We start from the raw sequence: 17079 nt of genomic DNA, 5'->3' as shown, positions 1-17079 counted from the left end.
CACGAAGGCATGCTAAGAAGGCGGGAGAAATACCTTATATACCCCCTTTTAAAGGGCGACTGGGGTTTTAGGAGACCCAATCGCTAAATCGTGGGTGTGCAGACTCATCAACTACTACCCTTTTAGTTCGGGCGCCACTGTAGAGACATTAGGTATTTTTTAGAAAGTAGGAGAGATGAAAAATGAGCAAACGCCTTCGACGGGAATCGAATCGCGGACCTCTGGAATATGCGCCCAGCGTGCAGACCACCACATCACGAAGGCATGCCAAGAAGGTTGGAGAAATACCTTATAAACTTACAATTTTTTTTTTCAAAAAAAAGGGAAAAATTGTTTGTTTTTCTTTCAGTGATAAAGCAGGTAGAACAATTGTTTGAAACAGTTATTTGTCTGAAATAAATGGATGTGTGATACCAGCCTAAGAATTCCCTTTTCTAGTTTAAATCGAAAAAAGTACGTTTAATAGAGATTAGTATTTCAGTGCTATTAAAGCGCAATTATGTTCCGAAATGTGTTTATTACTTTATATTTTAAATCTCTTTTAAATAAACTTTCTCTTAACGGAACTAAAATGACATTCTAAAGGACGTATGAAGCAAATTTATGATAGATATTATGAAAGGCAAGAAATAAGGATGAATAAAAAAATTAATAAAATAGTGTACAGGACAACTTTAACGCTTCTCTGGAACACCAGAACTAATACAATAAGTCTATTGTAATCGAGAGATTTATCATTTCGTAGTCAATATTGAACATTTCTGCAGTTTGAAAATATATACATTGTTAAAGAAGTAAATTACATTTTCTTTGCAAGTAATGAAACCTATTGTGCTTTTAATATGAGATTTTTACAATATTAATATAATCCCATCGTTAATTTTCTGATAATATATTTCAATTATACTAATGCAGCTCTTGAGTTACACTTGTAAAATATTGATTTCTTTGATACACCTCACATTATTATTAGATAATGCAAACAAGTCACTGCTTTTCTAACAGATGTTACATTTAGATGATTAAAAACTTGCATTCTGTCTAACCTTTCCCTTCAAAGAGGATTTATTAAAAGAAGGGCTATTAATTTCGTTTTGACATTTTGCGTTTAAACTTTAAAAGTCTGAATCATTTTTCAAATTGTGGCCACCAAATATTATTGCCCTGTGTTACATTTAAAGGAATTAACTCATGAAGTATCTGCATAATGTTTATTGCATTGTGATGAAATAACGGTATCTAGAGCTTGGATAACGTACGTCTCCACCAGAATATGGGCATCTGGAAGCCCAAATTTTGGAATTTGTTTTATTATAGATTTCATATTTTGTAACACTTTAACGATTTTTTTTATTTCTCCCGCCTTCTTAGCATGCCTTCCTGGTGTGGCGGTCTGCACGCTGGGCGCGTATTCCAGAGGTCTGTGGTTCAATTCCCGGCGAAGGCGTCGCTCATTTTTCATCTTACCTGCTTCCAAAAATACCTAATGTCTCTACAGTGGCGCCCGAACTAAAAGGGTGGTGGATGTTGAATCTCCACACACAGGATTTGGCGACTGGGTCCCCTAAAAACCCAGTCGCCCTTTAAAAGGGGAGTATATAAGGTATTTCTCCCGCCTTCTTGGCATGCCTTCGTGGTGTGCACTCGTAGTTCTGAGTTAACAAACTCAATGATTTCAAAGCGAGCAATGGAAACACTGTACGGGAAAATACATATATATATATAATATATATATATAATATATATATATATATAATATATATATATATAATATATATATATATGTCTAGCTCGCGGTGTTTGTGTATTGAAAATTCTAAAGATATGCTCATTTTAAAACTATTTTGCGATATTGCTGTTGAACTGAATTTTATGGTTTAAGCGCGAAGAACATGATATTTATTAAATAAAGGTAACACACAAAATGCTAAAAAAAACGCCCCTTTGGTCGTAATGTATAATCTGAAAGCTTTCAGATTTTTTTAAAAAAATTATTTACATTGTATACGAGAGGAAAAAAAGGTAATCGTTCATGCTTTCAAATAATTTTAACAAAGCGCGTAAACCAAATTTAGCGTTATTATCGCTTATAACAAATATGCCAAATTTGAAAACGCGCCAATAGTAAATTCACATATATCTTTGGAAATTTTGAATAAAGAACTCTCATTTTTTGCAGGTATGCTTAGAAATACATCTACTTTAAGATGACGGTAAAAATTTTAAAGGTTTTAATTTAAACTTTTTTTCGAAAAATTTACAAAATCTATTTAAAAAATACAAATTTTAAAAGTAAATCATAAAAAATGGACAAATTTCATTTGGAATGAACCTACAATTCGAAACGTGAAAGGAAGAATCAAATAAGTTTAATAAAAAAAGGAATATATATATATATATGCCAAATTCAATTAACATCGAGAAGCTAAAACTTTGAGAGCTAATTTTGTAAAAACTACTCCTGCGATTTTTACAAAATGTGGTGCTTTGTAATCCTAATTTGAATCGCAGAATCAAAATGTGGAAAAGGCCTCGGTATGTCATTTCAGAAGAAGTCCGATTTTGTGTGAAAATACTTATGTTAGAACAATTGCTATATATATATAAAGCTAATATACAGTGGTGGCCAAAACTGTGGACACTTTTGGAAATTTTTATGTTTTTGAACTTTCTATGCTTATAGAAAATGTTACGTTTCGCAAAATGCAAACTTGTATATATCATTTTAAAGAGAATTTATTACTGAATTCAAAAAGTTTTAATATTTAGTCAAGAAGCAATGACATCAAATAAAAGAGTAGATTGGACACCCAGAAAGAGATGTAATATTATTGTGTTACGAGAAAGTGGTCTTTCCTATGCTGAAATTGCAAGGCAGGTGGGTGGTTCAGTGACTACATCTGGAGTCCGAAAGTTTTCTTTACGATATCAGGAGACAAATTCAATAAAAAACAAAGAAGGAAAAGGCCGAAAAAGGTGCACCACATCTATTGATGACAGAAAAATAAAAAGACTATGTCTCCAAGATAGAAAAATGCCATCAGCGGCCATCAGAAGTGATTTGAATGATGCTGGTGTTTCTGTCAGTTCAAGAACAATCAGGAGAAGATTAACAGATGTTGGACTGATTGGTAGAATTCCACGAAAAAAGCCTTATCTTAATTTTCAGCAACGAAAAAAAAAAAAAAAAAAAAAAAGACTACAGTGGGCAAAGGAACACATTTAAGTGGACAGATGATCAGTGGTCACAAGTTATATGGAGTGATGAAACTAAGATATCGTTATTCGGTAGTGATGGGCGAAAATATGTAAGATGTAGAATAGGAGAAGAGCTACATCCTGACTGCATTCAAGCAGCTGTGAAGAACCCAGTTAGTGTTATGATTTGGTCATGCATGTCAGCAGATGGTATGGGTCGCCTTCATGTCATCGATGGGACACTGAATGCCAGAAAATACATTGACACTATTCTAGAACCAAAACTTCTACCTTCCATCAGAGATCTCTTTTCCAACAATGCTTCGTTTATTTTTCAGTAGGATTCTGCTCCTTGCCACACGGCCAAAATATCGAAAAAGTGGTTTCGTACAAAGAAGCATTAAATTGTTGTCATGGCCAGGAAACAGTCCTGATATAAATCCTATCGAAAATTTGTGGCACCGTTTGAAAACTCTTGTCCGAATGAGGCGGCCATCAAATAAAAGGGAACTAATTGAGGCTATAATTGTTTCCTGGCATCATGTAATAACGAAAGAAGAGCTTAAAACTTGTCAGCTCAATGAAACGTCGATGTGAAGCTGTAATCAAAAATAAAAGGTACCCTACTAAGTACTGATAACTCAGCGCAATCATTACTATCTAATGTATATCGATAACTATTATCGTTTAACTTTTTTTGTATTGCAAATAATTGAATTTTGTGTTTTGTATTGAATTCAGTAATAAATTCTCTTTAAAATGATATATACAAGTTTGCGTTTTGTGAAACGTAACGTTTTCTATAAGCATACAAAGTTCAAAAACATAAAAATTTTCAAAAATGTTCACAATTTTGGCCACCACTGTATATCCCAAGTCGCTCTTTCGAGACATGGAAAAAGCAAGTTAAATTTCGACAGTCGGTCCAGTAGAATGGGAGATATAGATACTGTTTTTTTTTTTTTTTTTTTTTTTTTTTTGTGTGTGTGTGTGTGTGTGTGTGTGTGTGTGAAGGTGTATCTATCATGTGTTTTATAGTGCAAATAATCTTTCAGGGTATACTCCAAGAAAATCCACTACTACTACTTTTGGAGCTGGTTTTATTAAAGATTACATACATTAGACAGAGGAAGAACATATCCATCATTTGTGTAGTAAAGTTCGTCGTATTGGTAAGCAGGGCCAGTATATTTGAAACGTACGTATGTGCATGCATGTAGCTGGTTCTCATATGATAATGTACTAGAATCATTTGATTAGGATCATATTCTTTTCATCATAAAGAAGATATCAGGCTTCTTTTCTGGAGATATTCCAAAATTTCTTCTGTCTGGAAAAGAAAATACATAAACATATATATATTTCATACAATTACATATATACATAAAATTAGGCGAATTTCTTTCTTAAGGGGGCTCGTACACCTTTAAACCCCTTATGATCTTCGAATATGTGACTGTTGCAAGAATTGCGACATTTTCTTTATTTTAAAAGCAATTACTTCCACTTTTTTTTACAGCTGACTACATAATATAGCTGCTTTGGAAACTGTTAATCAGAAAGTTTGTGTTGCCACAAATATTTTTGTAATTTAATCCGCTTTTGTGACAAAATTTTTCACCATGTTTTCCACCTTGCGCGCATGATATTTTAAAAATGGCTAATGGTATATACTTGAAATTGGATGGAATTCTTTACTATTTTCTAACTGTACCAAAAATCTGATGAATATTTTAATATTAAAAAAAATTATGCGCGAAAACATTACAGATTTTTTCAATAAAATTCATCTTATAAACTCAACTTCAAATAAAATAAAAATTTAACATGAAATTCTTAAAATTTTTGGTTCACAGTAGTTTTTAAATGTTATAAAATTTATATATTAAATATGGAATTAAATTATGCAACAGAATGTTTTAAACTGTGCGCGCAAGGTGGACACATGACGAAACATTTTGCCACAAAGCGGATTAAATTATAAAAATATTTGCGGCAACACAAACTTTCTGATGACTGTTTCAGAAAGCAGCTATATTATGTAGTCAGCTGTAAAAAGCTGGAAGTAATTGCTTTTAAAATAAATAAAATATCCTAATTCTTGCAACAGTCACATATTCGAAGATCTTATGGGTTTTAAAGTCTATAAGTCCCCTTAACATACCTACATATCTACCTACCCTATTAACAATGTTTGGTAAACCACTAGAATAAATAAATTAACAAAATAATAAACATACAGATAGTTAATCATTTAAAATTCTAATGAGGTACGTTATGTAAATAGACATAAAAAGAAATATCCCTTTTCAGAATTAAATTGAAAAATCGGCATAGTGGTTAGCATCGCTGCTGCCATACCGAAAGGCCTGGGTTTGAATCCCGGAGAAGGCATGGATGTTTGTAAATGTACAGTGTCCATGCGGCATGGGGGCACTAAATATGTGGCGAGACGAAAGTCGTCTCGAGAGGTTGATGGTGGGAGAAGATGGGGTGCCCGGAGTGCTGTCCATCAAATTTGGGAGCAGAACTAAGCTAAATCCCACTGTCACCTGTAAGGTGCGCTAGGGCTGTTGCCAACGACAGAGGTATCTTGCGCTCGTTACCACGAGGAATTTCGTGGGCTTGGGCTGACTATAGGTCAGACAAGCGAGCACTAGTAGCAACAACAACAGCAATATCCTCCGGGTAATGAACTTTTATAGATGCGAATATTTTTTATCGGAAAGCAATAAAGCTATTAATATCAAACTGCAATACAAGTTAGTTTAGGTTAGGTTATTTAATTACGGCAAAGCCTCGAGAGCTATCTGCCTAAGGGGAGGGATGTCTTCGTGGAGGACTTTCTAAGGGAAACTATCTCGTATACACGTTACACATGGGGAAAACCACGAAAACACCCATGCAGCCAGCCCGTTCGCGGCATTCGAACCTCGCACTACCAGTGTTCAGCGACTCTATCGCTCGGCCGCTGGTGAGCCCTAAACTGAAATACAAAACATTAGCATTATTAGCCCGCGACCACACGCGGCGGGTATGTCATACCCATGTGCATTTTTCTTTTTGTATATTTCTCGCCCATTATTTCATAAAAGGTCGAAACTTGGTGTAGCTGAGTTCAAGGTCACATACTTAAATGGGGGAAATTCCTGAGGTGGCAAGTGCAACGGTTTTTTGGGAACAGCATTGTTCGGGCATGTCATACCCGTGCGTGTACTCGAGTTTCTCAGTGAGTCACTTCGCACTTCTCGTTTTCAAGCTTTTAGTATAGGTTTTTCTTGAGTCGCCGTATATTTCAGAGATGAAAAGATTGAGAAATCTCCTTGAAACAGTTTCTTCTGATGAGGATTCATTTAGTGAAGAAGAGGAAGATGTTGATGACGAAGAATATAATAGTAATCATGATTCACCCATAGAGAGTAGTGATTCAGATACAGAAACAGAAAATGAAACTCTAGAATGTAGCAATGAGTTTTTACGTTGGAAAAAAAGGAAAAAAATAAATTCCGGACTAATGTTAGAATTGGCGCCAAAAATATTATAACTAAACTCCCAGGAAATACAAAGTATTCTAAAGACTTCTCAACACCTTTAGATTCCTTGTCATTGCTTATCGATGAAGATATGTTAAAACATGTAGTTGACAATACAAATATTTATATTGATTCAATACGAGAAATTTTACTCGTAAACGGGATGAGTACTTTTCTCAAAGCCTTAGGGATGCAGCTAATAGAAAATGTTCAAAATGAACGACGGCGAGCATCTGTGGTTCCTGATTCTGGACAAACACTGACCACCGATGAACATGTTAACAATGAACGGTTCCCCAAAAAACCTAAAATGACTTACAAGAGGTGTACAGAGTGCTCCAAGAAAAAAAAAATAGAAAGACTAGATTCATTTGTGAAAATTGTAGCAAAAGTATATGTATAGAACATATGACCTCATTTTGTAAACAATGTTCAAGAAGTAAGTAAATAATTTTTCCTCTCCTTATTGTTTCCTATTTTGTCTAAAAGGAAGTATTAATTTTGTTTTACATTTAATTTCTTTTAAAAAACGATTAATTTTTTTAGACACATTTTTAATTACAATTTTTTTATTCGGGTATGACATACCCGGCGCGTGTTCTCGTGTTCGTCGGATCGGTGCGTGTGCTCGCGGGTTAGCAGCATTATTTATAGGTTTCTGGCAGTTCTTCAGAGCAAGTAATGGTTGTGGTCGAATGGCGAATCGTCAGTTTAGCTTTAATCTGAGCTATTAAGTTGCGCGTCCTGCCCTAATTTGTCACCGCTTAATAACGGGTAAATTTTAAACAATAAGAGCACTCTGCCTTCAGGTCAAGAGCACAGGCTTTCGGGTTTCGCGATCAATAGTCAAAAAGTACACTGGTGCGAAAAATTTAAGGTCGAACGGGTTTTCGAATGTCATGTCGTGCAAAAATGTTCCGCATCGATCGAAATCATACCAAGATGCGAAATTAATCATCAACAAGATGTGTAAACTTGAAACAAAAGACCAAAACTATCTAATCAAGGAAATAAGAAACGATAAAAAGGGACTTTATTGAAAAGACAGCTTCTAGCAGAACTGGACAGAAGACCAAATCGTCCATGTGACAAACCTTTGGCAAGAAAAATCAAGTCTTTAGAAAAGGATACGATTACCCTCACTGCGATACAGATACAAGTCTAAGCTCATACATTGTTTAAGCTGAAAACAAGGCTGTCAAGAAACCGTTGAAGCACCGCGGACCATTCTTGCTGTAGCTCTAGTTTCAACTGCAGAGTCATTCCTGGGGGCTGGTCACCGGCTACCAAGCGTCGCCTGAGAAGGTCCTAGACATGTTATATGGGGTTTACGTCAGGGGACCTTTTACGTCAATTCATGCATTGAATATCTTCAGTCGTCTGTCACACTTCACCAGGATCTCTGCAGCAACTCCTAGACGATGAAGTGTAGCGTTATCGTCTATGAAAAAGAAGTCCGAACCCTGAGTACTTCTAAACAGACGCAAATGAGACAAGAGTACAACAGCGGACACTAGTGACCGAAACTCCTTGGGAAATGTAGAGATCAGTACAGCTACCAAGCATGATACACCCCAAGACGAAAACTCCGGCACCTCCAGAATGGTCCCTTTCGATGTTGTTGGAGGGGGGATTACGTGATTTCCTCTCTTTTCAAATGTGTACACGTCAACAATAGCTCTTCAGACTAAATCGGATCTTATCCGTAAGCAGACTTGATCCCATCGCTGTTGTCTTCAGTTCTTGTGTTCCTGGTACCACAGAAACTTGTGCTTCCGAAGAGCAGGCGTTAATTCCACTCACCGTACTGATTGTTATACATATATACCACATTTATGCAGCCTCCTGGCCACGGTAAAACGTGATATCTTACGTTCAGCAGTCTGTTGCATGTATCTTGCCAATATCTTCCGTCGTCTGCCTCCTGTCTCTTCTCGCCAGTAGAAAAATATACCCGTCGTCCACCATCGTTGTTGCTCGTGGATTACCACTGCTAAACGTTCAACAGCGTTTTATACCGTTTGAAATGCCCTCCAAGCTCGTGAAACGCTGCTACAGACATTTTGTTCTTATGCAACTAGAATTACCTATCATTAGTAAGAAAGTTTTACGAGTTAATATACAGCGCAATTTGTTCATGTCATACTTACGGATACAAACCACTTCGTCCCTGGCATGAAGATAAGCTTCGAAAAGAGAGACATCTCATTGACAGGCGATATCACATGCAAATGAAGATGTGGAATTGATATGAATGGTGGCCAGTGATAGCCCGATCTGAAAAGCAAAGGATTATTAGAGAAAAAAAATTGAGTTTAAAATTCGTGACAGATTCTGTACTTGTTGGCAGTTTCTCTGCGTTTATTTTAATTACCTATAAGATTTCATATCACCTCCTTGTTGCTCAAGAACTTCTCTTCCAACTTCTTCGATTTGTTCCACTGAAATAAAAGTTTTATTATGTACATTGAAAATTTTAATATATAAGAAACACGCACTTGTATTTGAATACAGAAAATAGTCATTAAACCTAAAATATTGAATTAAGCGCAAATTTACTTTTAACTTCGAAATATTTGATTGCATATGCTAAAGGAATCTTACAGAAATCTAAATTTTACAGAAAAGTATATGAATTCATGTAGGCATTATTTAATCTTTATAGACAGTATAGGAAAAATTATACTAAACTAATGAATATCCTCCAAAACTATCACTGTCACACAACTACAAGCATGACTTAAACCGGGAAATTTAAATTCAACGATTTAGAAGCAGTAATACACTTCTGAATAATTTAAGCCTATATTTTACCTTTTAAAATAATTTATCTTATTGACACAAATTAAAATACATTTAATTTATGACACACGCAACTTATAATTTTTATAAAATACGGAAGGCAAGTTAATATTGAAATACGGAAACAAGCTAAGGAATTTAGTCTTTATTAAATGGCAACATTCTGAAAATTCGCTTTTAAACGAGGATGCGTGGAAGATGAATTAAATTCAAATGATGTTAGAATACAATGTAGTCTAATATCATTGCTTTCATTTTGTCCACGCGTCCAGGAGTTTAGAATATATTGCTACGAAATGTACAGGCGCGGTGACATGGCTTCCCCACAAAGCAGTTTTAGGGTTGCCATAAAATGGCAAGGGAAGGCAGGGTTGCCATATTTGGCGAGAAATCGCCCATTTGGCGACAAAACTGGCAATATGCGATAGACGGTTGGAGAAACTTCTAGAATGAATTTTTACCGGTTTAGCCCAGAATGTTCTCGAACACATGCCGAAAGCTATATAAACCCTGCTGGTCCGCAGTCAGTGTGTATGTCTCTCATCGAGAGTGTGTGTGCCTCGTCTAGCGAGCCGATAGTCATTGAGCGAGTGTCTCGAAGTCTAGCGCCGAGTCGAGAGCTATACTCTTGTGTATCGTCGAGTGCATCGCGTGGAGAGTCTCGAGAGTACGTGGAGTTCCGAAAACGACCGAGGAGAGTCGGGAGTTGTATTCTGGTGCTTTGCAGTGAAGCTGTCTCCACCGTGATAGCCTGATAACCTGAAGGATGTGTCGCTGATTGTTCCAACGAGTGTATATAGTATATTTCCGACGACTGTAAAACGTGACTTTGGAGCTGACCTGATTAATATTGGCTAAATAAAGTGTGTTTCGATACTTCATAAAGTGTCGTCGTTACTCACTCCAAATCTACGAACCCCGTACGAACGTGAAGGAAGAAAATAACGTAACAATATTGTATTCTAACCTCCTTGAATTTGTTTTACGCAATAGCAATGACAAATACCACTTATAGATTCTTTATATTCTTATTATTCGTCAGTTCCCCCCCCCTCTCTTTAGCATTTGCCCGAGACACGAAAACAATAACAGCAACATTCGTCAGTTTTGCCAGAACAAAATTTTAGCAGTTTCGCTGCAATTGAGAAAAATGTTTCTACCCCAAAATATCAAGTAACAGATGTAAAATTATTTGTTTTTTAAACTTTTACGATATCTCTTCTCCTTAAAAAAAAATTTAGAACAAAGAGGCGTTAGCCCAAAAAAGATAATTAGTCTCGAAACGGCATTTCACGCTAATCACTTAAACGCGATGCATCGCATTTCGAATTGTTGCCACCAAATATTATCATCCTGTATTATATTTAAAGAAATTAACTAATGAAGAATCTGCATGAATGCCTCGCATTGTTAAAAGACAACGGTACCTAAAGTCATCAAATTTTGAACATGAGCACCTGAAACCCCGAATTTGGAATGTGTTTTATTGTCTGTTTCACATTTTGTACAGCTTTAACGAATTTTTGATTAACAAACTCAGCAATTTCAAAGCGAGCAGTGGCAACACTATAGGGAATAAAACGTTTTTGTCTCCAGTACTGTCTATAATAAATTTTAAAGATAAGCAGTTTTTAAATATTTTTTGCCCAAAATGACGTTAACCCAAATGCTTTCGAAACAAATATGAGGCTGTAAATGGGGGGGGGCGGAGAACCGCTCGTTTGGGCGTAATATAAAACCTGAAAGCGCTTTCCAATTTTATTTCATTTATTTATTTAATATTTAAACTTTTTTTAACCCAAGGGGAAATTTGCCCACAAGGGCTATTAATTTCGTTTTGGCATTCTGCGTAATTCACTATAAACGGGGTATCACTTTTGAAATTGTTGCCATCAAATATTAGAGCCCAGTATTACATTTAAAGAAATTAAATAATGAAGAATCTGCATACATGTATGTATGTTTCTCGCAGTGTGATAAAACAACGCTACCTAGAGGCATCCAATTTTGAAAAAACGTACGTCTCTACCCGAATATGGATATCTGGAAGCCCAAATTTGGGATTTTTCTTATTATCTATTGCATATTTTGTAAAACATTTATGAGTTTAAGTAATTCAACGATTTAAAAGCCAGCCATGGCAACACTGTACGGAAAGGAGGGGGTGGAATAATCTCCTACGCGCGAGACTGTGTATCGGAAATTCTAAAGATATGCACTTTTAAATATTTTGTGATATTACTGTTGAACTTAATTTTATGTAGTTTAAGTGCGAAGAACATGATATGAGTCCTCAAACCAAACGTGGACACTTAAAAGCCCAAATTTTGAATTTAAATTTGTTTTATTATTTAGTTTAAATTTTGTAAAACTTTAACGAATTAATTATAATTAGCCAATTAATGGATGGTAGTGTACAATCATAATTTTTTACTTAAACATAATGGAACGGTTTGAAGTTGAATTAATTCATTATGCAACTTGATTATTATTAGGAATTTTACCAAATTATAAATCTCGTATAAATGAGCCTGTACTATTTAAAAACGATGTTAAATAAATAATATTAAGAAGGCTTCTAGCCCAAAGGGGCAATTTTCCCAGAAGGGCTATTAATTTCATTTGGCATTTTGCGTTTGTTCAATATAAACAGCGTTTTACTTTTCAAATTGTTGCCACCAAATATTAGCGCCCTGCATTATACTTAAAAAAATTAAATAATAAAGAAACTGCCTGAATGTATGTATGTTCCTCCCAACTGTGAAAAAACAACGGTACCTAGAGACATCCAATTTTGAATAACGTAGTCATCCACTCGAATATAGGCATCTGAAAGCCTAAATTTGGAATTTGTTTTATTATCTAGTTCATATTCTGTAAGATTTAACAAATTTTTGATTAACAAACTCAACGATTTCAAAGCGAGCAATGGCAACACTGTTCGGAAGAAAAAACATTTTTATCTCCATCGCGCGAGACTGTGTATCGTAAGTTCTAAAGATATGCTCATTTTAAAATTATTTTGCGACATTGCTATTGAACTAAATTTTATGGTTTAAGTGCGAAGAAAACATGGTATTTAATAAATAAAAGTAGCACACAAAACGTTAAAAAATTTCCCCTTTGGGCGTAATATAAAATCTGAAAGCTTTCAGTTGTTTGTTTGTTGTTGTTACTGAAATTTGTAGTAGTAAACTCGTTTTTTGAAGATTAGATTGTAATTTGATGACTTCAGTTTGCAAGTTTCTTTCTTTTTGGTAACAAAAAAGTATTTTCGAAAGTTTTTTTTCATAAAAATAACAATAATGTTTAAAAACTGCTTCTTTGGAACAAGGAATTTTTATAACAGATAATTAATGTATAATCATTTACTACTGCGTAATGTTTCATAACAGGTAATTAATGTACGATCATTTATTACTTTTTCATTAAAAATTGCAAGTACAAAAAGTAAAGAGCCTTTAGCATTAAATTTAATACTTTAAGAAAAAAATATATACACTGCGGGGGAAAAAAGTGTGTGGGGGGGACAGTTCTATATCTCCGGTTCTATTGCGCTCATTGACAATATTCAACTTTCGAGACATGAAAAAAAGCGCGACTTAGGATATGTATTAGATTTATATATAGCATTGTTCTACTATAGGTATTTTGACACAAAATCAGACTTTTTCTGAAATAACATAACCAATTTGTTTCCATATTTCCATTCTACGACTCAAATTAAGCCAAACTTCCAAGTTTTCTAAAAACCGCGCGAGTAGTTTTAAAAAATTAGCCCTCAAAAGTTTAGCTCCTCAATGTTAATTGAGATTGGTATATATTTATTAATTTCTCTTTTTTTTATTAAACTTATTCGACTCTTCCTTTCACATTTCAAAATTCAGGTTCATTCCAAACAAAATTCACCCATTTTTATGATTTATTTTAAAAATTTGTATTTTTAAATAATTTCTATAAATTTTTTGAAAAAAATTTTGAATTATACCCTATAAAACTTTTATCATCATATTAAAGTATATGTATTTCTAAGCATTCCTGAAAAAAATTAGAATTTTTATTCAAAATTTCCTAAGATATACGTGAAGTTATATATTGGCGCGTTTTGAAATTTGGCATATTCGTTGAAAGCGATAAAATAACAAATGTGGTTCAAGCACACTGTTAGTCCAAAGGGGCTTTGTCCCTGAAGAAGTATAGTTTTCGTTTTGTGATTTTGCGTTGAATCACTATAAATGTCCGTTTCACTTTTCAAACTGTTGCCACCAAATGCTAGAGTCCTGCATTATGTTTGAATAAATTAAACAATGAAAAATCTGCATAAATGTATGTATATTTATCGCATGGTGATAAAACAACGGTACATAGAGCCATCGACTTTTGAATGACGTAATCCTCCTACGAATATGTGCATATGAAAGATCAAATTTGAAATTTGGAATTTGTTTTATGATCGATTTCATATTTTGTAAAACTTTAACGAATTTTTGAGTAACAAACTCAACGATTTCAAAGCGAGCAATGGCAACACTCTAGAAGGAAAAAAAAAAACCTTTTTATCTCCAGCGCGCGGAACTGTGTATCGGAAAATCTAAAGGTATGCCCATTTTAAAATTATTTTGCGACGTTGAACTGAATTTTATGGTTTAAGTGCAAAGAACGTGATATTTAATAAATAAAGGTAACACACAAAACGTTAAAAAAAACGCCCCTTTGGACGTAATTTAAAATCTGAAACCTTTCAGATTTTTTTTAAATATTTTTTATATGTACAGTACAAATTCCGTAATCCGGGTTCGTCGGGACTTCGCCTATTTCGAATTAGAGGTTTTTCCGGATTATAGATCATCAATTTAAATCTGGGAAGATGGCATGCAGAAATTATACAATTAAAATTATGAAATCGTAATTTATGAAATAAAGAACAATTATGATCTAAAGGGTACCAAAATTTACAAAAAAAAGCTTAATATTTATTTGTTTACTTTATTAAATATTTCTTTAAATGTAAGTTGTTTAAGGGGGCTCATACACCTTAGACCTCTTAACACCCTTCGAATATGTGACTGTTGCAAGAATTGAGATATTTTATTTATTTTAAAATCAATTACTTCCAACTTTTTGCAGCTGACTACATAATATAGCTGCTTTCTGAAATAGTGATCAGAAAGTTTGTGTTGCCACAAATATTTTGTAATTTAATCCGCTTTGTGACAAAATATTTCGTCATTTTTCCACCTTGCGCGCACGATGTTTTAAAAATGGCTAATGGTACATACTTAAAATTTGATGTAATTCTTTATATGAGCCCTATCTTTTAACTGAAACTAAAATCTGATGAATATTTTAATATTAAAAAATTTTATGGACGAAAACATTACAGATTTTTTTAATAAATTACATTTTATAAACTTGACTCCAAACAAAATAAAAATTTAACATGAAATTCTTAGAATTTTTTCGTTCACAGTAGTTTCCAAATGTTATAAAAGCTATATATTAAATATGGAATTAAATTATGCAACAGAATGTTTTAAACTGTGCGCGCAAGGTGGAAACATGACGAAAACGTTTGTCGAAAAACGGATTAAATTATAAAAATATTTGTGGCAACACAAACTTTCTGATCACTATTTCAGAAAACAGCTATATTATAAAGTCATCTGTAAAAAGTTGGAAGTAATTGATTTTAAAATAAATAAGTTATCCCAATTCTTGCAACAGTCACATATTCGAAAATCTTATGGGTTTTAAGGTGTACGAGTCCCCTTAAGATGCTTCCACAAAAAATTCAAAAAGTTCCTTTTTCTTGTGTTATATATAGTAGACTTTCCAATGCGATACTTCTCGCATAATTTTGAGACGGATAGGCCTTTATCCATTTTTTGCAGCAATTCCACTTTTTGTTTAATGGACATCGAAACATGCTTTCGCTTTGTAGATCCAGAATTAGAAACTCTTTTTGACATAATAAAAAGTTCAAGCTTAATTTTTATAAAATTTTTCTAACAGTCTGCAAAAAATAATAAGCCTGTTCCAATTGGAAGATTAAGGAACAGCGCAATCTGCAACATTAACTGAAATGCCTTAGATAGTTTTAGCCTAGCTTATAACGTCCGTTATACATTAAACGCGCATGCGTAAACGCATTATGCGCATAAAGTTTGTAGCTTTATGTCCAGATTATAGATCATTCGGGATTATGGACGACTGGATTACAGATTGTACTATATATATATATATATATATATATATATATAGTATATATATATATACTTATTTGAAAGTAGGAACGATGTTACTTTTTTCCTGCTCATCCACAATGTACAAATGTAGGAACAAGATGACGTTTTTTCCGCTCCTGCACAATATAAGGGAAAGGAAAATAGGTTGCCATATATTAAGAAGTTCGCCAAGTGAACCATTCTTGGCGCAAACTGAAAAAAAATGCGCCAAATTAAATTTTGAATTTGTCCATATTTTACAAAATTTAATACTAAAGTATAATTTGGATCGTAGAATCGAAATATGGAAAAAAAAAAAAAATGGTAGGTTAATTCAGAAGTCAAACAACAAAAATCAGCGTTATATTTACAAAATGTTCACAGGACTAGTTTCGATGGTTTTACCGAACCACCATCCTCAGCTGCAAAACCACAAATGCACAAGATAGGAAATAATGAGTAGATAAGGTAAGAAAGCCTGTACAAGAATAAGCAAGTGGCGCCATCTGTTGGTGAAACCAGAACTAAAACATAATTTCTGTAAAGGCCGAAGACAAATTTGGATTGGAATTAGGATCGTTAACTATAACAGAAAGATTTTTATGAATGTAAAATGACTCTAGAAAATCCAGAACATACGCCTCATGTTCCTTGAGGCGTTCCTTATTCTCCCATCAATAAAATTCCGAGTTCCATACTCAAGGACCTCATTCCGGATATGAATTCCTGGGGTATTTATAGGATTCCTTGCCAGTGTGGTTTAATTTACATTGGCCAAACTAAGAGAGCCTTAAAATTTCGCGTCAAGGAACATGAGGCGTATGTTAGAAAAAAGGAAACACAGAAGTCTTCTGTTACTCAACATTGTTCATCCGAAAATCACACTTTCAATTTTTCTGCTGCCAAAATTATTCATAAAAACATCTTCCATTGGAGAACTGGATTTTCTAGAGTCACTTCACATTCATAAAAATCTTTCTGTTCTAGTTAACGATCCTAATTTCAATCCAAATTTGCCTTCGGCCTTTAGAGAAATTATGTTTTAGCTCTGGTTTCACCAACAGATAGCGCCACTTGCTTATTCTTGTCCAGGCTTTCTTATCTTATCTAATCATTATTTCCTATCTTATTCATTTGTGGTTTTGCAGCTGAGGATGGTGGTTCGGTAAAACCATCGAAACTAGTCCTGTGAAAATTTTGTAAATATAACGCTGATTTTTGTTGTTTGACTTCTGAATCAGTATTTATTCGGCGTGTTATTGTGTCTTAAATGGTAGGTTATTTCGGAGAAAGTCCCATTTTGTGTGAAAATACCTATGTTA

General features: G+C 34.1%; 1 protein-coding gene across 1 annotated transcript in view; it reads right to left on the bottom strand.

The window, feature by feature from the left end:
• Nucleotides 1–4281: 4281 nt before the first annotated feature.
• Nucleotides 4282–17079, bottom strand: part of LOC146998975 (adenosine 5'-monophosphoramidase HINT3-like) — a 45675-nt gene continuing 32877 nt past the window's right edge. The window contains exons 3-5 of the mRNA XM_085812146.1: nt 9106–9172; nt 8882–9008; nt 4282–4528 (exon numbers count right to left, since the gene is read on the bottom strand). Of these exons, the coding sequence (XP_085668272.1) occupies nt 4475–4528; nt 8882–9008; nt 9106–9172 (248 nt within the window). The 3' untranslated portion in view covers nt 4282–4474. The remainder of the gene's footprint in view (nt 4529–8881; nt 9009–9105; nt 9173–17079) is intronic.

Source organism: Stegodyphus dumicola, chromosome 2, assembly GCF_044657685.1.
Source record: "Stegodyphus dumicola isolate Sdum_Otavi_A_Nest chromosome 2, ASM4465768v1".
NCBI classification, from domain to species: Eukaryota; Metazoa; Arthropoda; class Arachnida; order Araneae; family Eresidae; genus Stegodyphus; species Stegodyphus dumicola.
This window is presented reverse-complemented; position numbering and strand designations above follow the sequence as displayed.